Below are 21,496 nucleotides of genomic sequence, written 5' to 3'. Positions count from 1 at the left end.
ACACAGTGCAATTGTGGGGTACTGAGAGCTCGCCCCATGGGGGTGACAGGGTAGAGAAGTGCAGGTATATTGAGACGGGGGAAAACAGGGGTCAAGACTTAGGGGTGGTCCAGGGAGATGTTCAGCTGAGATCTGAAGGATACAGGAGAATCAGCAAAGCTAGATTTGGGGGGAGGGAGGGCAAGGAGTAGGAGAGAAAAAGGACAAAACATCCCAAACTGTTAAAGGATGAGCAAGTGCAAAGGCCCTGGGGCAAGAAGGAGCAATTCCAGGGTTCAGAGGATGACAGAGCCCCAGGAGGACAAATGAAGGTGGTGGGTGGGTGGCTGCAAGGGGAGAGGGTTTCTTTCACTCTCACGCTGTACCTTCTAAATTATGCAAATATTTTATGAAAAGCATATATCATTCTTACATTTTTTAAAGACCTAAAAAACCCCACAGATACAAAAGAAAAACAACTGCTAAAGCCCCCAGACACAAATTATTGTAGCATTTACTTTTTTTTTTTCCTCAAGAATCTATAATACGTTAAAATCCATCCACATTTGCTAAAGACACCACCTTGCTTAAAGGTAACAAGCCTGGCATCATCTCCTGTCTGGTTCGCCAGAAGGGTCTCCCCATCCTTCCCTACGATAATCATGCCTAATTTAAATAATGTTCCTTGCCAACCTGCATGGGGGCTCTGATTCCCAGACAAATTTCCGGATGTCAGGTTGGGTTTGGATGAAAGGCCCAGCCCACTAGTGGGGTTTGGGGAAAATCTTTCCATTTTCCGAAGAGCAGCTCGGGCACAGCTTTGAGACCCTTCTCTGTCCCTGTGCCGAGCGTCACGGGCCAGCAGGAAGAAAGGACCCACTAGGGAGACTACGCTGCAGAGTGGCTTCCCGGTTTCATCTGCAAGTTGTGGCTGGAGGTGCGGAATCTGTTTTTCTGGTTTCGGGGCCTGGGGCTGGGATGGCAGACTTTGATGTGAAGGTGGCAGCTTACCTGAGTGCGGCTAACGCCTCCTGCTTTGGTCTCCTGCGGCCAGAACACGGTGACGCCTTTCAAGTCAGCCCCTTGTGGTGTCTCCCTGCAAGGATGTCACGTTGATTAGGGGTTGTTCCCTCCTCCATGTCAATCTCCTCCCTGGGACCCTGCCCCGCTCAGGACTTTTCATTTCATGTCGAAGATCCCGAGAGGCCGCTGGCTCCCGGCTGAGTGTAGCACTACGTGAGACGGAACAGCCTGTCCTCAAGAGCGGCAGAGACAACGAGACAGATGGTTCTAGTCCTTGGAGAGAGGCACCTCCCAGCAGACCAGCCCAGTTGGTGTCACTGACTCGCTCTCTCCCTTCAAAGGCCTGTTGTTTGTTCCACATTGAGGATGATAAATGAGAGCCCACCTGTGGCACCACCCTCATCTCATCATGAGGGAAACTGAGACCAGAGGGGGTAATTCCACCACCAGTGAAGCCTCTGCAATATTCCTGCCCCTTCCCAAGCCAGCCCTGACGTGGGGCCTCCTATCCCCGTGGTAGCAGCTTGAAGGTGGAGGCAAGATTTACATCTCAGCTCTATTACATACCAACGTGCAATCTTGCACAAATTGCTTAACTTCTCCAAGCCTCAGTTTCTTCATCTGTGAAATGGGGATAATAATTTTTACCTCTTAGGGTTGTCAATTTAAATGTGCTTCTCGCCCTGCCAGCTTCACGTTTTAAGTGTTCACTTATTTACCCTCTTCTTAGATGGCGAGCAACCAAAGGGCAAGGACTCTGTCTGCCATATTCACAGCAGTGTCCTCAGTAACCAATGCTTCCTAACTCAGAGTAGGCAGAGACAAAGTATTTGTGATTATAATAACCAAGGCCCTTAGCTCAGTGCCTGGCACAGGCAGCCATCATTATGAACGGGGGTGGGGGGGGCTCATTGTTACTTCTGATGGCAAAGCAGTTTTCATTTCAAAATATCAAATAACCAGGAAGTGAGAGAACAAAATAGTTCTCTGGATGGGGCCTGTTGTCAGGTGGCTCTTCTGGGGCAAAGCCCTTGGCCTCCCATTCCTGTAGGACCAAGCCCCCCACAGGCCCGGGACCTTACCCTGCTTTATAATCTCTCCCCATTTTTCCTCTCTCTCAAGGACGTCATTCCCCAGAGGCAAGGGTCCTTCCCTGAGGCTTCAGAATTCCTAGCTTCTGCTCAAGGGGGTTAGGGGGTTGGGTGGGACACGGACATGGACATGGACACGGACAGCTCACCAAGTCTGCCAAGCAAGGATGTGGTCCAATGTCAGGATTGCTAGATGAAAACTGGATGTCCAGTTCAATTCTAATTTCAGATAAACAACAAAACATTTTCCAGTAACAGTATGTCTCAAAGGTTGCATGGGACCTAGTCATCCTTAAAAAAAAAAACAAAAAAAACAAACAAAAAAAAAACAAACAAGTATCTGTTGTTTATCTGAAACTGAAATTTAACTGAGTGTCCTGTATTTTAATTTGCTAAATCTGGCGATCCTTCAAAGTGATCAAACTGGGAGGCTGTTACCCAGCCTGAATCCGCTGTGGATCTCACTTTCTTCCTCTCCTGCGAAATCACCAGGACCACATCAGCAACCTCCTGGGATGGTTTTGAGAATTAAGAGAGCGGCTACTATAAAAATATCAGTAAGGCAGGAATTTTGTTTGCCTTGATCACAGCTGAACCCAGTGCCTAGGGCTGCGTCAAGCACACGGGGCGGGGCGTAGGGGGTGGGGAATCACCATAATTATTTCTTTTCATGAAAAAATCGCTGGTACTATTTTTGCCTCAATACGGCCTCTTATCCCCTTAAAAACAAACAAGGAAACAAATAGAACTATCATAAATCCATTTCAAGGAAAACTGGATCCAATATCCCAAACACGTCATTCTGGTACCCCCTGGGCCCATCGCTTTGACCCTCAGGTGGGAGAGAACCTGATTGAACTCTGCACCTGTGCACTCCACTCAACGTTATGCGCATGCGGGGACGGGGGAGGGGCAACGTGTGCGCATGCCCAGATAGAAAGTTAGAAAGATCGCCAGAGAGGCTGTCAGGGAGGGTTCGTTGCAGCGCCCGGCAGGGCCATCGTGGTCGCCTGTGGGTTCCTGCCCTTGGAGCTTTCCGTTGCTGTCCGCCCTCATGGCCTTTGCGCCCATGGGGCCTGAGGCCTCGTTCTTCGAGGTTTTGGACCAGCACAGGGCTTCCCTGCTGGCCACCCTGAGGAGAAGCGGTGGGGAGACTGCGGGCGGGGGGACGCGCCTGGCCTCCAGGTAGAAGGGGTCTCTCTGGGACACAATGCTCGGGAGTTAGAGAGGAGCTGGGTCCCCAGCCGGGAGGTGGGGGGGGGCTTGAGGCCCTGTGAAGGGACATGGCTGGCGGCCCTTGCCTTCTCCCCAGTCTCGGGATGAGGCGGCCCCAGGAGCGACCCCCTTGGCTTCGCTGGCTGCTCGGAAACTCTGAGAAAGCCGTTCCTCAGAGCTCCCTCTCTCGTCGGCGCTGAGCTCTCCTTTTGAACTCAAAAAGCCGGGGGGGCAGACCCCGCCCCTCCTGTCTTCTAGAATGTTCCCCTTCTAGAATGTTCCAGGAGCATCCCCACAGCGAGGCTTGCAGGTCTCCTGAGAGTCACAGAGGTCAGGGAGCTGAGGGCACAGCCTGGCTTTGTGTTTGTTTAAAACAGTTTCTTTTTGGGTTCCATTTTAGCTTAAAAAGCTTTCGGGGTGTGTGTGTAGAGGAAGAGGGAAGCTGAGTGTGTGTGTGTGTGTGTAGAGGAGGAGGGAAGCTGAGTGTGTGTGTGTAGAGGAGGAGGGAAGCTGAGAGTGTGTGTGTGTGTGTGTGTGTGTGTGTGTAGAGGAAGAGGGAAGCTGAGTGTGTGTGTGTGTGTAGAGGAGGAGGGAAGCTGAGTGTGTGTGTGTGTGTAGAGGAGGAGGGAAGCTGAGAGTGTGTGTGTGTGTGTAGAGGAGGAGGGAAGCTGAGTGTGTGTGTGTGTGTGTGTAGAGGAAGAGGGAAGCTGAGTGTGTGTGTGTGTGTGTAGAGGAAGAGGGAAGCTGAGTGTGTGTGTGTGTGTGTGTAGAGGAAGGGGGAAGCTGAGTGTGTGTGTGTGTGTGTAGAGGAAGAGGGAAGCTGAGTGTGTGTGTGTGTGTAGAGGAGGAGGGAAGCTGAGTGTGTGTGTGTGTGTAGAGGAGGAGGGAAGCTGAGTGTGTGTGTGTGTGTGTAGAGGAAGAGGGAAGCTGAGTGTGTGTGTGTGTGTGTGTAGAGGAAGAGGGAAGCTGAGTGTGTGTGTGTGTGTAGAGGAGGAGGGAAGCTGAGTGTGTGTGTGTGTGTAGAGGAAGAGGGAAGCTGAGTGTTGGGCGCTCTCTCTCTCCATCCGGGTTTTATCAAAATGAACGTGGAAGCGGTTGATAATGAGACGATGTACACACGTTTTAAGTGATTTATTTAAAACGGGTGAAGCAGTTGACGGCTGGCGAGTTTGGTTAGAGCCCGGTGCTGAGGAGCCCGGTTACTGCGATTCTCCAGCTGCCCCGCTCGGAATTAGCTACAGAGAATGTATTTATGTTATTGACCATTTTTACTTAAGATGCTGTCCTCCCCCGCCCCCCCCCCCGCCCCCCCGCCCCGGATCTGCTCTTCTGGTTTATCAGCAAAGTTTTTCAGCCTAAACAAATTACTGTCTTATCTTTAAGAAGACTAAGCCAACTACCAAAACAAAACAAAACACACACACACAAAGTGGAAAACATATAAGCAAACCGATTTTTATGAAAATATTAGGAGGAGAACTTGCAAGGGTGAGGAAAGGAGGGACTGGAAGTCCCCTGTTTGAATTTCAGATGCAAATTAACCTAATTGTATTTTCAAGGTTGTCACAGTGTTACCTTGCAACTTTTTTTTTTTTCTCCAAACTGGAAAAATGAGATCTTTCCTTGAGTCCGTTTTTATCTCTCCCTGTTAGAAAATACTGATTGTTTTAAGATTTGCTTTCTGATAATGTGCATTTTCTCTTCCTTCCTTCCTTTCTTTTTGACGAACGTGTGTTTTCAAAGCAAGCTCTGAAGTTTCTGGGGGAATTAGAACATTCTACATTCTACATTTGCGCATTTTCTAGATTTAATTTGATTTCCCTTCTTAGGCAATACACTAATGGTATTTATAACCGAACAACATTTTTTGAAGCTGATGGCTTGTGAAATTAAAAGTCAGCTCACAGAAAACTGGGCTAGGTCTTCTTATTTTGCTGTAAAGTGGGGTAATGGTTGCCAAGTCTTTCCATGGTAGTGATTAAAGTTTTTTCTCTTTGTATCACTAAAATTCAAAGGGCAGATTTAAGGCATGAGATCAATCAGGGTGATGTGTTACAATAAGAAGTTATTTCTTTTGGAATATTTTTTGCATTGCATTTTTGGGAAAGAAATTCAAAGCCAATATTACATCATTTTTAATTGAAACATTTATCAGGAGTATTTCAAGCCAACAAGTTTGAATTTAGGTTAATACAAAGAGATTAAAATATATTTATATATCATTGTGTAGTTATTGATACTGTCTAAAAGGGAGAGATTACTTCAATTGGTAATTGTTTGAGAAGTAAAATGACAAGCAAATGAGATTTCTCTGCAAGTAACCACCATAAAGATGGTTTAGTGCAATGCCGATGTCAAAATTTAATAGGAGAGATTTGCATGGAGGTGAATTACCGAGTCTTAAAAAACTTAACCAATGAAACAAAAACCTACTTTTATGTTGATCTGGGGAAATGTTACATATTGTAAAGGTCTAATTTAAAATTAAGATTGAATTATAGTGTGTTTATTTTTTCAGTTCTGAGGTTCTTGGATCTATAGAAAGTGTTATCCAGGACGTCATCACAAGCGTGGCAAGGAATGAGGCACCTGCATTCACCATAGACAACAGATCAAGCTGGGAAAATATAAAGTGGGCATTTTGCATTTTTAATTTTTGAATACAATACCTATGTCATTATTTGAATTTATTTGAGTTTGAGTTCTAATCCGATTTCTTTCTTTTTACTGCTTTTACCCTGCCTAGAAGGATTTAAGGAAGTTTACAAAATACATACCTCATAGGCAGGTCATATAAACTAGAAGTGGGTGTGAAAGATAAGGCAAAGGGAAAACAACGCTAGGAACAACAAATGAAGCACCCAAAGAGGTTAGAATTCAAAATGCATATGATAAACTCTTACAATTCTGCTAAAAACAGGCTTCAAACTGGGATCTAAGCTTTCTAGCACTCAAAGTGGGGTAATATGACCAGTGGAATTCTGCAGAAATACTGCAAAAGCAAAGCACTTGCTCTGGGGAGCTACAAGCAATCCTGATACTGGGAGGAAAATAAATGTGTCCGGAACACAGGCTCTTTCTCCTGGTAGATTCCCCTGCTAAGTCATGTGTCCCAAGAAGGTAAAATCAGCAAACAGCTTTGTCAAAGCCCTCCAACCTGCTCAGATCTTTTGTGTTTTTCAGATGCTCAGCCTGCAGAGTCTCAATAATGAAAACACTACAATAGTCCTCAGTAAGAGTTACAGACACAGAATAAAAGTAATCTTGAGTTTCCTTAGTCACTAAGTATTCTTTTATGGTCAGTATAATTAATACAAACTAAACTTTTGAATCCTACTTTGCATAATTTTGCAGAATGGATTTCATCCAGCAGATGAGGCCGCTGACGTTCAGCCTATTTGCCTGGTGCCTTCTGCCACCTTTAGGACAGGCTTGGCAGTTCAATTTAACAACCTAATAAGAAATTGCTATTTCATTTAATGTCATTTAGGAAGTAAATCAGAAATATAGTTCAAAACTTGTTAAATTGAGCAAAATTAATGAGTAAATATTAAAATGAGCAAAATGCTAATAAACTTGTGAAAATAGTTCACGTACACTAAATGTCACAGATTATACACTAAATACACACATGCGCGCACATTACACTCAAAGGTATTTAATTCACTTATTTTAAACTCTTTATCTTAGTGGTTCTGTATGTCTCAAAGCTAATTACCTTATTATTACTTGGAATTACCTAGGATTGTAAATGAAGTTGTCCTAAAGCTTCAGTGCCTCTGTTGAGAAGAAATATGGGTTTAGATGATGTGCAGAGAGTGTATTAAGTGTATATTGTTTGGTGTTCAGAAGGTAATTCTTTTTTTATCTTATCGCCTTTCAACAAAATGACAGGTTTGAAGATTCTGTGGGTCTTCAGATGGCATCTCATTGTACCACAAGAAAAATCAAAAGCGATTCACTAAAATCAGTTAAAAAATTTGGTAAATTAATCTTTCTTAGCTTTTAGTAATAAGTAAGTTTGGCTACTTCTTGGGTTTAGCTGTTCCTAGTTGAATAATTTTAGTTGTGGTTAATAGACCACCCTTATGCCTGAAATAAAGTTACAGAATTTTTCATTGTCAGTAACTATGGAAACAGATTATAATTCCAAAATAAATTTTTAAGGTACATGATTCAGTAGAAAAGTTTTCTCTCAATTTTGTTGTTTAGAGAGCAATTAATTTTATTTGATCCTTCAGGAAATTATTATCCTGTACTCAGTACTTCTATTTTGGAAAGATAATTTTTTTTAATGTTATGGAAAGTAACTGGGGGTAGTTGAAATCCTTGATAGTGGTGTGTTTTGAATTAATGAGAAAAATGATGAGTAACTTATTCATTGTATCTTATTTTCCAGCCCTAATTCTTAAAATATTGTCCATGATTTATAAATTAGTACAGAGCAACACTTATGCAACCAAAAGGTAAATACTTGTTTTGGTAAATCATTCCTTTAAGACAGTTTGGGTAACTCCCATTATGTTTTGAAATGGTACATAAGACTAGACTATGGGTAATAAATTACTTTCCTTGTACGTTGTGTTCCGTCCAGTTAAAGCCTCCTAAAAATAATACTCCAATAACTTGTCATAGTCGAAGAGAATATGGCTAATTAAAAATATATATTTAACTTTCATAGAGACATATATTATACTGACAGCCAACTCTTCGGTAACCAGACTGTCGTGGACAATATTATCAATGACATTTCTTGTATGTTAAAAATGCCAAGGATAAGTCTACATATAGTAAGTAGCATTTAATACAAAACATCTTATTTTAAGACGAAAGATTTGTGTGAAATCATAATAGAAAAACAAATGTAATCTGTGCCTTTTGTAGTATTTGATACCACATGTCTTTCATTATGAATTTAAGTAATCTCCTCTCAGTATATTCCCTTGGATGAGTGGACTACAACAAGTGAATTACTAGGTATTCTTTAATTCCTTAATATCCTTACATATTTTCTCCTTTGCTTCTTAAATTCCGATCTGAGCTAAAATACATGTAGTGTGGCAGGTGAACGTGAGGCCTGACTCAGCCATGTAGAATGTTAGTGAGGGGCGCCTGGCTGGCTCAGTCAGTGGAGCATGTGATTCTTGCTCTTGGGGTTATGAGTTCGAGCCCCACATTGGGTGTAGAGATTGCTTAAATAAATAAACTTAAATAAATCAACTTTAAAAAATATGTCAGTGAAACAGTGTTCAAAAACAGCTATTATTTTTTCAGTTATCTACATCAAAAGGTTTAATCGCTGGCAACTTAAGGTATCTGGAGGAAGACGGCACCAGAGTGCACTGTACCTGTGGTTCCACAGTAAGCATATTCATGCACCTGCTTTAACTCCCTTTCAGATCCTTTGTTTTCAAAATGTATTTTATTTCCTGCTTTCTTATGTAGTTTGGAGCTTAAGATGTTCAAATAAAACTGAAGGGTGAGTAAGCGTATGCTTTAGGGGGTCGTCCGTTATGCAGTTTTAAAATACCCCAGTTGTCAAATGTCATATTAAAATAAAGATATGCCTTCCTTACAAAAATGTACTATTGTCTTCGGGTAGAATGGAGCTTGGCTATGTTAGCATGGTTATTTATGTAATCTTGATAGAGTTTCCTGGTTTGGAAATTGATCTATTTAATTCTGAGCTATTTGCTGGGCTTTGGCACCTGGAAAGGCCACAGCATTAACCTGCACAGCAGTCTGGAAATGAGCAGGAGACACCTGTGCCCTCTAGGGTAAGGAGGGCTTTAACTCACCACTTTCTGCTGCTTAAGCCACGTAGCCACAAAGTTTCCGAGAGACTCTCACCTGCCAGGAAGTAGTTTGGGTGGCACGTCTGTCTTCTTAGTGAGGGGTAAATCTGAGGAGTAAGTCTCTGATAACTGGTATATTCAGAGAAAAATGAAATAGGGTTTGGGGATACACTTTAAATGTGGTTAAACTTGCTTTTTATTTAAAATAAAAACTCTCTTGTTTTGTTAACTTAGGCTGTTGCTGTGCCATCTAATATTCAAGGAATTCGAAGTATCCTTTGAGTGGGAAAACTATTTAAGCTCGTAGAATGTGCGTTCATCCGTTATTTTGATAAACCAAGCCTTCATAGTGTGTAACCGTCATGCTAGGCCCTATGGTGGTCAAGACGAACACACATGGTTTCTGCTTTAGGGGCTCTCTGTCTAGTAGGTGAGACAGGTATGGAAATATGTGAATAGATGTTTATATATTTGAAGATAAAAAGGAATATACTATGCAGCTGTTTGAAAATTGATTTCTACGGCATCACTATTTAGCTGGCGATTAAATGGAAATATTCTTGGCTTCGAATTATCAGCCTTAACGTCACAGATTTAATTACAGATGCAAAATTTCTATTAATTGTAGAAAAAGATGCGACATTTCAGCGACTCCTGGATGACAGCTTTTGCAACAGAATGTCCCCGTGCATCATGGTTACGGTATTATATTGTCGCCCTTTACTACAATGCCAAGACTAACATACTACGTTGGTAATTGGCAAGAGGGGTTTATAACATTATGTCTGCAGCTCACACAACATTCTGTTATCCGCATGGCACATCCTTTGGGGTGATAGAGTAAGAATTTCCAAGGGGGTTATTTAAACATCCTCAAATCTGATTTAAAAAAGTGGTGGTCCCAATTCTTTTTTTTTTGTTTTTTAAGATTTTACTAGGGAGAGATAGGGGCACCTGGGTGGCTCAGTGGGTTGGGCCTCTGCCTTCGGCTCGGGTCATGATCTCGGGGTCCTGGGATCGAGCCCCGCATCGGGCTCTCTGCTCGACAGGAGCCTGCTTCTCCCTCTCTCCACCTGCCTCTCTGTCTACTTGTGATCTCGGTCTCTGTCAAATAAATAAAATCTTTAAAAAACAAACAAACAAGATTTTATTAGAAAGAGACAGGGCAGGATCCAGGTGGAGGGGCAAAGGGAGAAGGAGAAGCAGACTCCCCGCTGAGCAGAGAGCCCAGTTCGGGGCTCAATCCCAGGACTCAGAGATTATGACATGTGCCGAAGGCAGACGCTTAAGCGACTGAGCCACACGGGTGCCCCTGGTGGTTCCAATTCTTAAACAGCAGTGATTTTCTAATACCACAGTGAGTTTGCACAGGCTCTCAGAGTCACCTACAGGCCATTCCCCCACGGCGGCTTGTCTCAACTGTAATGTGGTAACACTGGAGCTGTGTTCCGCCTCCCACAGGTTTGTACGTCAGGTAATTACATGAATTCCATCAAAGAGAGTCTGCTTTCCTATACATACATACATACACACATATGTACATATACAGAAACAGATACAGATACATACATATGCGCCAAGAACGGCAGAGAACCCAGAAGCATACACTGAGATGCCACGTGGGCAGCCACAGACGTCAGTGAGCAAAGGGTAGTAAGCTTCCCGCACCGCGTCGTGTGGGAGGAGTCGATAACCCTGGAGTAATCAGGGACACCTGCTGGACTAGGGCCGGATGACAAATGACGTGTGATGCTGCCTCTCCATGTCCCTGTTGGTAGATATGACCGATTTTTATTATTTCTGTTTGTGCCGAAGTGTTTCCTTGGGATCATTTCCCAGGACCGGGGTAGTTGGGTCACAGTGACAAACGGAGGCAGGCGTCTTCATTCTGTTGTGTAGACTGTACATTTTTCACAGTCCCCACTAGTCTTCCACCTGAAATTTGAGGTGATCTAACTTTTAAATTGTTGATAAGGAAAAGGTTTTGTCAGTTTCATTCTGCTGGAATTAAAATGCATAATTTCAATCTTGCTTTTAGGGAAAGGGGGTACCTGACCTGAACACAAGACTTTTGGTCAAGAAGCTGTGGGATACATTTCATATTCCTGTTTTTGCTCTTGTCGACGCCGATCCACATGGTGATTTGTCGTTGGACTATTTGAAGTAGTTGTCCTAACTAAATCCTCTCTGTCACACTCATCGATGTACTCTTCTGCTCTTAGAACACTTTCATAAGTTATTTTAAAAGAAGATGGTTATTAGATTAAAATTACTGACTGTAATCATCTGAGGCAATTTATTGTTATTTTGCCCCATTGAACTGAACAGTAAGTTTTTTTATTGGTGGTGTCTGTGAAAAGAAAAGTTGCGGGTGTTAGATGAAATGTGAGCGTACACACGATCCAGCCTGTTACATGCAATGAGACGGACCGTAAAGGTGACTTTCTTTTTACAGGCATAGAAATAATGTGCATCTACAAGTATGGATCTATGGTAAGTACAGAAGAGTATTTTCCCTTTTCCAATGTTGAGGTAGTTCATTTTCATCAGGGTGATTGCTGCATTCATTTACCAACCCTTAGCTGAGGACCCCCAAAGTGTGCCGGGGAGCTCCTCTCCTAGTCTACGGCCAATCTGTGCTAGTGGCTGTGATTCCAGCTTCCAGCATGACCAGTGTGACCACAGACGACAGAGTGGGATTAGCTGTGGGCAAGAGGCAATATAATGCTCCACTCTCCCAGCCTGCTGAATTACCCTGTAATTACCTCTGTTACCTCAGGGTAACAGCAAGGTCTGATTGCCAAATAAACTCTGAAAATTATATATAACCTTGAATTCTGACATTGCCGATTCCCTTTACACCCAAATGAAAACATCACCAAATTTCACCACTAGAGTCTGAACTACCATACATCAGTTGTTCTCAGAGTATGGTCCTAGACAAGCAGTGCTGGCGTTACCGGGGAACTTGCTAGAAATGCACAGCTCCGTCCCCATCCAGGCCTCCTGAACTGGAATCTCTAGGCTTGGACCCCAAGTGACTCAGGTGCATGATCAAGTTTGGGCACCACCGGTTTACACCTTGGGCGTCCCCGACAGATACATTTATGTGACATGTATATTTAGATGTAAGGGATGGTGAAGTAAGATGTTAAAACACAGAATCATGAACAACAATAAATGAAGGTCAGAGAGGTTCATTTTTCGTTTTAACTTCTATAAAAGCAATACAGAAATCCTAGAGCAGTTTTAAAACCTTCACTGAAAGCCAGGGTTAGCAAAAGTCTCGGTGATTTTTAGTTCTGTGGGTTCAGGGAGTATGTAGTCTTTCGTATTTATCCTTCTTACTGTGAAACATGGGGCTGCAGAAACAGGTCTGCCGGTTTTCTGCAGATTAGCCTCACCTAATGTGCATTTGCTCTTTATTTTAGGCGATGTCTTTTGAGGCCCATAATCTCACAGTTCCAGCTATTAGATGGCTTGGTCTCCTCCCTTCTGATATTAAACGGTGAGATTAATTTTAGTCTTAGTAAAACTAAGATATTTAAAATGATGATTCATCATAATATGTAACAATAAGCTGAAAAAGTGACTGCACAGGAAAGCTGTTAATGTGTTTTGTTTATATTGTCACAATGACACAGGATTATAAAATTATGAATTAAATGCATGGATGTTTGTTTCAATTACAAAAATCCTTGAATGAATTTGGTTAACTGAACTTTCAGCTAGAAAATATTTTTTTTTTACCTTATGGTTAAAAGATTTTGTAATATTTAATTTTATTTTTTAATTTTTTAAAGACTTTGTAATATTTTTACAGTCATAAAGTATAAGACATTGGCTCTAGTGAAATGGTAATTGTTGACAACATCATTTGCTATATGAATCAATTTTACTGTAGATTTAAAATATTAATTTCATTTAAAAATTTTAATTTCATTTAAAAAATCTCATTTTAAGATTACTTAACATTTAGGAACCTAACTTTTGGCAAGTTTACCATATATGTTCATTACAGAAAAAAATATCATTATGTAACAAGATAAAAATCACCTAATGATGAACACCTTTACCCGTGCAAATTATTATTACTCTCCGCCTGTAGCTGTAACTTGTTCACAAAAATGGAATCATGCTCTGTTACTTTGTAGTCTGCTTCTCTCACACAACACAATGAAATCACTTTTCCGTATCCATGACCTCATTCTAGTGTCTTCTTTTACTGAGTTCCAATTCTGGATGTACCAGTGTTTATTCAGCCAGTGCCTCGTAGTCAGACATTTGGGTGGTTTCCAGACCTCTGATAAATAGTGCTTTGATGGGCCCCTCCTGTAACTAAATCTGTGCCTGCATCTTTAATTAGTCCCTTAGTCCCGAAGGCTGAATTCCCAGAATTGTTGGGTCAAAGGGTAGGCACATTTTTAAGATTTTGACTGCCCTCCAGATAGGTTAATTATTTTTTTTTCTCCTGGAGAGTGAGAGCCCACCTGTCCCTCAGCACAGGATATGATCCCTTTTATTCATCTCTGCTAATGTGATACTTCAAAATATTTCATTGTTTTAATTGGCCAGTGTGAATGAACTTAAACATGTTTATTGGATTTCTTTAAGCAATGAGCAAACCTTGCTACCTGGTCCTTGTTTCCTAAATTTGGAACGTGAACAGGTTTTGGGTGATTGCCACTTCTTACAAAATGAGGGCATAAGAGAAAACATTTAGTTTTTGGTTTTTGAATATTTGCACTCTTTTGGATTGAAGTTTTGTTCCATTTGGTTTATGTGTCCTGGTCAAAATCCCTAGGGGGCGATCTGTTTGTATGAAAAGCTTTCCTAAAACAAAGTCAGGACAAATGATCTGATAATTATTAAGGTGGAGGGCTTGGAGAAACTCTAGCTGCGGGTGCCTGGGTGGCTCAGTGGGTTAAAGCCTCTGCCTTCAGCTCAGGTCATGGTCCCGGGGTCCTGGGATCGAGCCCCACATCGGGCTCTCTGCTTGGCAGGGAGCCTGCTTCCTCCTCTCTCTCCGCCTGCCTCTCTGCCTACTTGTGATCTCTGTCTGTCAAATAAATAAATAAAATCTTAAAAAAAAAACAAACTCTAGCTGCATCTCATGAATTCTGCCAGTGCCCTCGAAGCCGCTCCAAGTAAATGGACAATGAAATTTTTACAGAGTGTGATGCCTACACAAACATAGCTTCATGGGAAATCCTCTTGGGCCCCTACCCCCAATTTTAATCAAATCGTCACACTATCTGGTAGCTGCCACTGGCAAATTATCATAATTGTGGGGACACATTGAAAAAGACTATTTGAAACTAGAGTTCTCCTGGGAAATCCAGGATTTGTGACTTCAAAAAGTAGTCTATACCATAAATCCTGGACCTTTGCTGTTCTATTTTTTTTTAAGATTTTATTTATTTATTTGACAGAGATCACAAGTAGGCAGAGAGGCAGGCAGAGAGAGAGGAGGAAGCAGACTCCCCGCCGAGCAGAGAGCCCGATGCGGGGCTCGATCCCAGGACCCTGGGATCATGACCTGAGCCGAAGGCAGAGGCTCAACCCACTGAGCCACCCAGGTGCCCCGCTGTTCTATTTTTAAAACACACACCAAGAAAAAATTACAATCCACCTTTTTTTTAAAAACGTAAAACTAGATAGGGGTGTGTGTATTTGTGTGTGTACACACATGCACTTAAGTGAAATAAATTAGTAATAGACTAACTTCCTTGACCCAGAAAGTTTTCATGAATTACAAAGAATGAAGTGCTCCATGGAGCCTGAGATCCCACCGTGACTCTCACTGCTGGCCACACATTTTCTCTAGGCCACTGCTTTGAGGCTGTAGCGCTCTGAGAACACGGGGTGTCCACACACTTGATGGTAATGCCATTGGCTTTGTGTTTATCACCAGTGTCTGTGTTCTTCTTGTCATTGTCCTGTGCATCTGGAAGGAAAACAATTTACAACGGACGTCCACTATGAATTTGAATCCTTGCTGGTCTAGGACAAATTCTGGCTTTTTTTTTTTTTAAGATTTTATTTATTTGACAGAGATCAGAAGTAGGCAGAGAGGCAGGCAGAGAGAGAGAGGAGGAAGCAGGCTCCCTGCTAAGCAGAGAGCCTGATGTGGGGCCCGATCCCAGGACCCTGGGATCATGACCTGAGCTGAAGGCAGCGGCTTAACCCACTGAGCCACCCAGGCGCCCCCAAATTCTGGCTTTGAAAGGAAGGACCTGTAATAATTTGCTTATCTGTTATGTCTGAGTTTCTTGAAATGGTATGATAAATTAAAATACATATATGACCTTTAAGTTATCAGAGCACTCTGTTTTTGCTGATTTTTTTTCATTTATTTCCTAGGTTGAATATACCTAGAGACACCTTAATTCCGCTAACAAAACAGGACCAGCTGAAACTTGACAGTGTCCTGAAAAGACCTTATGTTACTTGCCAACCATTTTGGAGAAGAGAAGTATGTTTCTTTCTAAAATTCAAGTGTCGTATGTTGTATTGCCTTTAACTTTCATAGTGGTTATTCACATAATATTTTGCAAGTATCCTCTCTGAAATTTTATATAACCAACAACTAATGTGAGTGGTGTTTGGCAGTAAATGGTTGTTGAAAGACTGAAATGATAAGATCAGATAGACGGAGCTGACCTATTTTTATCCTCATCATAGTTCTATACCCATCGTCTATGGCTCTGTCATAGTTTATGAGGGGAGGAAAGAAAAGAGAGAAATCACATAAAGACACTGGAGCATTCCTAGTTATCAAGACATCCATACTGGGTATTCTTCTTACATTTTTTTCTAGAACACCTCTGGAGTGTTCTGGCCAAGCTAAAACCTATTGCCCATGGCTTTGGGAATGGGACAAGTCTAGATTTCCTAGTTTGAGTCGACAGAGCTGCGGTGCAGGACTTGGTCACAGCTGTGCTTTACTTCTATTGACAGATGGAGATAATGGCAGACTCTAAACTGAAGGCAGAAATTCAAGCTTTGACCTTCCTATCATCAGATTATCTTTCCAGAGTGTACCTACCCAACAAATTAAAATTTGGAGGATGGATATAAAAATATATCAGAATATATCTTGTGATTGTAAGAGGTTTTTCATTAGTTTTATTTTTGGTAGTAGATACCATCTTGGAAAGAACATATATTCTTAATCCTGTAGAGGTAAAATAATTTTCCACTAGTTATATTTTTTGTCAAAACAATTTTATTTGGAAGACTTTATCCTTCTCTGTAGAGCCTGAGTTCTATCCTGTACTCTAAAGTAACTTATAAAAAAGTACATATTATTTTGACTTCTAAATTTTATTTGAAAAAATACTGTACAAATACCATCACGGTCTACAGAAATATTTAATTCCTGCAATATAACTAAAGTTAAGGCATGAAGCATCTTTTTAGTACCAAAACTAATAATAGCCTAAATTTGAGAAGTTGAAAATGAATTAGAGTGTCTAACATTTCTTTTTTTGCCTTCATGGTGTAGGGGTCACCCCCCCATTCGTCCACTCATGAAAGTAGTAAAATTTATCATGAATAAATATTTGAGTTGATGCAGTCTGAAGCACTAAATTTTGTTTCTGAGTATACTTTTTATTTTTAATAATTTATCTGAAAATTTCCCCAGGGTTTTATCCATTCTCATTCTCACCCCAAATCAAGTCCCTTGACTTCCCCTCTAGTCCATGTTTATAAAACATGTCCAAGATTTACAGAAGCCTCAACTTTTAATAAGGTCCTTCTGTAATAGTAAAGAATTGATCGATTCCCCTCATAACCCTATCTGAATGTTTCCAGAGTTAAAAATAAAGTTTAATGACTTTATTCTGTACTTTCAGCAAACGTTTAACTGCATTGAGGTTACCTGTAAATTGTAAGCAAGAATATGTATTTAGAGAAGAACAGAATTGTTGGTGAGTTATTTTAACAAGATAGATGCTAGTAATAGTGGGTCCCATTTCTAAGAACTTACCTGTGCCAGTCACGGCTTACACACTATCTTGACTTTCACAAGGGCCCTGGCAGGTCTGTAACTACGTCTGTAGTTTACAGGTGAGAACACAGACGACGTTGCATGTCCAAAGCCACGTAGCAGGAACGGGGCAGAGTGTGGACAGTAACGGAGCAGGACCAGCTACTGAATATGTGGGGCCAAGGCAAAATATAAGTGTAGGGTCCTCCTTCAAAAGTTATTAAGAATTTCAAGACATCAACAGAGAATTAAAGCACACACTGGGGGCTCTTCTTAGCATGGGGCCTGGCATGACTGCATCCACGAAGCTGGCCCTACTCCAGAGGTTCTGGGAAACATTAAATAAGGTCCTATAATAAGAAAAGAAAATACTTGTAGAGCACATATTATGTGCCACGTATTTTTCTGGGTGCTTTTGATTATCAACTAGTTTCATCTTCACAGAAACTCTGTGAGCTAGGAACCTTTCTTATCATCCCCACTTCACAGATACGACAACAAAGGTACAGAACTGCTCAGAAACTTTACCCAAGGTCATAAGTACTAAGCAGTGGAGCTGGGACTCACCTCCAGAGCCTGGCTCCACGCCTTGTGCTTTAGCCATGACACTGGTATTTGAGAAGTGTGTTACATGTGGCCAAGGCGGCACATTGCTCCAGAAAGGTCTACAGATCTTACTGTTGGCTAGTGGTCAAATCAGGTCCTCCCGATGCCAAGCCTGCAACGTCAACAGTGCTGTTACTTCCTCTGGTCACGTCAGAACCAAGTGTTTCATTTTGAGAATATTCCGTGAGACTCTCAACTTGACTTGTGAGACTATCCCAAATTGTAAAGACATTTTTATAAATCACAAGTGTTTCTTTAGATTTATACCTTCCTTCCTTAACATCTAATATCACTGAACTTTGACAAGTGAAGGAGAGTATCACTAACCTAGAAATACATGGCCAAGCTGCAAGGTGTCTGGATGAGGACGTCCTGTCAAAATGGAAAGCAATGAAAAGTCTACAGTAGTCATTAAATTTTGAAAATAAATCAAAAATTGTTTGAAAGAAAATTTGAAAGGGGCTTGCAGATACATTCAGTTTAGATAATTACATTCATTTCAATTTATGATGGAAACTTAAAATGATTTTCATTTATTTGGGAAAAGGAAATCGGAGAGCAAAATACACTGTTTTGGCTTTGCTGCCTATCTTTGATGCAGATGAAAACCTAACATTAGTAGCTATTGGGAACCATCTAGAATTCTAATTCTCAAGAGTTATTTCTAAAAAGGATTACTGTAAAATAGATGGCCATTTAACATGGTAACTGACAAGATATCCCCTCGGCCATCATCTACTGTGTTTTTTTTTCATACTTTCATAATTTCAATTAAGCAAGAACATTGGTATTGGAATTTGGAATTTTATAATGAAAGTGAATAAAAACTAGTACAACAAAAAGATGTTCAGAGAATCTTATTTTTTCCTTAAGAGCTCATTATCACCCTCATAAAAGAAAAGCTCTTGTAGTATCCCCAGGTTTCTGTCATCACTGATGGTGCTGAGTGACTTGAGACGTCATGATTTCATGGGGAAAAAAAAACATTGCAGTTTCTACAAAATGGGCAAAAACATCCCAGGTTTGCCATCTATGACTTCTTTAACTGGAGCATCTTGGTTGAACTGTTTGACGGAGGTACCTGTTTATTGATACTCAAAAGAACGGATGCTAAGATAGACGCTGTCAAAGCTAAACCACACGAACACGTGCATGAAAAAATACTAGCAGCAGAGTGTTTTCGTAGCAAAGGGTGGAGAAACATTACTTCTGTTCGGACTTGGGTTTACCCTTAAAGTCTATAACCCAAGGAAACAATCTTGTAAACACGAGCCAAAGGCGCCCTCTGCTGGCAAAAGCTCTATTGGTCTCCCAAATCCTCCCACTATTGGGCAGGATTTCTCTCTCTCTCTCTCTCTCTCCCTCCCTCTCTCTTAAGATTGATTGATTTATTTATTTACATACATACATATTTATAGGGCAGGGGTAGGGGCAGAAGGAGAGAGGAGCCCTGAAGCAGACTTCCTGCTGAGCGTGGAGCTGGACGTAGGGCTTGACGTGGGGCTTGATCCCAGAGCCCCCAGGTCATGACCTAAGCAGAAATCGAGAGTCGGACACTTAACTGATTGAGCCACCAAGGTCCCTGGGTGGATATTTCTTTAAAATATTTTCAAGTCATTGCTTTTAGGAATGGGTAGAAGAGTCTGAGACACAGCAAAAGTAGTTGGGTAAAACCATGAGGATTCCTGTGTGGGACAGAGTATTACCTCTGGACAAAAATCCATTCTGTATCATCAGCTTTGGATTCACCCAAGCCCTCGTAAAGCTGCACTTCGTGTATGCTTCTTGGCAACCAAGCTCTTTACAAAACCTTAACATATTAGGACTTTTTAATTAAAATTTCAAAATTAAAAATCACTTTAAGTGAAAAGGATGTATACTAAGCTTACAAGCGTATTTAGTTTCTATTCACCTAGAAATGGAATATAAATATTGCAGAAGTGTTTGCCAATGCGAATGATAGACATATCCGAATTTTAATTATTTTTTATCTTATATTTTTTAAGATTTTATTTATTTGAGAGAGAGAGCACAAGCAAGAGACCAGAAGCAGAAGAAGCAGCAGCAGGAGAGGGAGAAGCAGGCTCCCCCCCTAAGCAGGGAGCTGGATGCAGGGATCGATCCCAGGACCCCGGGATCCTGACCCGGGCTGAAGGCAGTGGCTCGACAGACTGAGCCACCCAGGCGCCCCTAATTATTTTTTATTTTTGATAATTTTTTGCCTATACTTTATGGCTCAGTAATTCTACCCATGCATACAGATGATTTTGATTTCCCCTTCTTGTTTCTAGAGGGAAGAAGTAGGGTGACTTGCTGTAGCCTGCCATCTGTGGGTGTGGAGTCAGATTGCGGGGGGCGGGCTACATGCATCCAGTTCCCCTCTACTCACTGACTCTGTGACTGGGACAAGTTACAACCTGGCCTTGGTTTTGTCCGCTGTAAGATGGAAATAACAAAAATAATGCCCCCATAGTGTCATTGTGAGGATTAGATGAGATGATCCATGGAAAGTGTTTGAGTAACACTGTTCAGGAAAAGTCAAGGAGTGTTCGTTTTTGTTATATTTGGCTGCCCATGCTGCTGCTCTCCTTCCCCTGATGGTATATGCAAAAGGAGCTTGTCTGTTACATGTCCCTTGACGGCAGAAAGATTCTTCTAAAGTATGCTGGATAACCAGTATTATATGAGAATCTGTATCATAATAGAGGTTTCTGGAATATTCCTCAGGCATGGAAAATATAATTCAACAAATACTGATCTAACAGCATATATGTGTAAGAGACATTGTGCTTGGTGCTGCAAAGGGTATGCATAGGAGTAAGGCATAGTGTCCAGGAAGCTAGACAAGGCAAATACTTGCACTGTTTTATGAGACGGAATATGATAAGCACTGAGGGGGCTTTGAGAGGTTAAAGAAGAGATCATATGAGATCGTCCATCTGGGAAAGAATGAGGAAAGGTGTCCATGAGGAGGGAGTACTTGTCGGAGAGGATTCCAAGATTATGCTGGTGGAGATAGGTACCAGATGGACCTCTCTGGCTCTGCGATTTAACAATTAACAGCTAAATCTGCGATTTAACTGACAGGTATGTTATCTCTCTCCACTATGTTTTCCTTCCTATAAAATGGAGATGACAGGGGCGCCTGAGTGGCTCAGTGGATTAAGCCTCTGCCTTCAGCTCAGGTCATGATCTCGGGGTCCTGGGATCGAGTCCCACATTGGGCTCTCTGCTGGGTGGGGAGCCTGCTTCCTCCTCTCTCTCTCTCTGCCTGCCTCTCTGCCTACTTGTGATCTCTCTCTGTCAAATAAAGAATTGGCCAGCCTCATAAAATAATTTTTAAAAAATGGAGATGACAGTACCTACTTGATAGGGCTGCCCTGGCAATTACAGGAGATGGAACATCTAGTGCTCAAGAGAGCTAATATGGGGCGCCTGGGTGGCTCAGTGGGTTAAAGCCTCTGCCTTCCGCTCAGGTCATGATCCCAGCGTCCTGGGATCCAGCCCCGAGTGGAGCTCTCTGCTCAGCGGGGAGCCTGCCTCCCCCTCTCTGCCTGCCTCTCTGCTGACTTGTGATCTCTGTCAAATAAATAAATAAATCTTAAAAAAAAAAAAAAAGAGAGAGAGAGAGCCATTATTACTATCACGACCTGGACTAGAGGTTCTCAGTCTCGCCTACATCTTAGGAGCACTTGGGGGAGCTTATCAAAAACGACTCATTCCCTCTGTTCCTCCGCAAGACTGACCAGATCAGAAATCTCCCTGATCCCAGGCATCAGGGCTTTACGGAAGTT

At 41.9% G+C, this 21,496-nt stretch overlaps 1 protein-coding gene across 2 annotated transcripts; it reads left to right on the top strand.

Annotated features, from left to right (window-relative positions):
• Window positions 1-3,147: 3,147 nt before the first annotated feature.
• On the top strand, window positions 3,148-16,183 carry LOC111141818 (SPO11, initiator of meiotic double stranded breaks). Of its 2 annotated transcripts, XM_022494647.1 has the most exons (13): window positions 3,148-3,278; window positions 5,827-5,940; window positions 7,203-7,291; window positions 7,708-7,774; window positions 7,990-8,098; window positions 8,583-8,669; window positions 9,338-9,374; window positions 9,696-9,805; window positions 11,142-11,241; window positions 11,559-11,596; window positions 12,535-12,611; window positions 15,467-15,578; window positions 16,064-16,183. In XM_022494647.1, exons 1-13 carry the CDS (start codon window positions 3,148-3,150, stop codon window positions 16,181-16,183), a joined length of 1,191 nt encoding a protein of 396 aa, XP_022350355.1. The 2 variants fall into 2 exon arrangements, with proteins under 2 accessions (XP_022350355.1, XP_022350356.1); XM_022494648.1 differs by lacking the exon at window positions 5,827-5,940.
• Window positions 16,184-21,496: the final 5,313 nt, after the last annotated feature.

The sequence above is a fragment of the Enhydra lutris genome, unplaced genomic scaffold (genome assembly GCF_002288905.1).
Source record: "Enhydra lutris kenyoni isolate GAN:26980312 unplaced genomic scaffold, ASM228890v2 scaffoldscaffold6, whole genome shotgun sequence".
NCBI classification, from domain to species: domain Eukaryota; kingdom Metazoa; phylum Chordata; class Mammalia; order Carnivora; family Mustelidae; genus Enhydra; species Enhydra lutris.
This window is presented reverse-complemented; position numbering and strand designations above follow the sequence as displayed.

Excerpts from the sequence above, each read along its gene's own strand:
- LOC111141818 (XM_022494647.1), top strand. The coding sequence starts at position 3,148 with ATGGCCTTTGCGCCCATGGGGCCTGAGGCCTCGTTCTTCGAGGTTTTG. Across the intron at positions 9,375-9,695 it reads TAATATTCAAGGAATTCGAA|ATTTAATTACAGATGCAAAA; the intron begins GTATCCTTTGAG and ends TTAACGTCACAG. Across the intron at positions 9,806-11,141 it reads CCCCGTGCATCATGGTTACG|GGAAAGGGGGTACCTGACCT; the intron begins GTATTATATTGT and ends TCTTGCTTTTAG.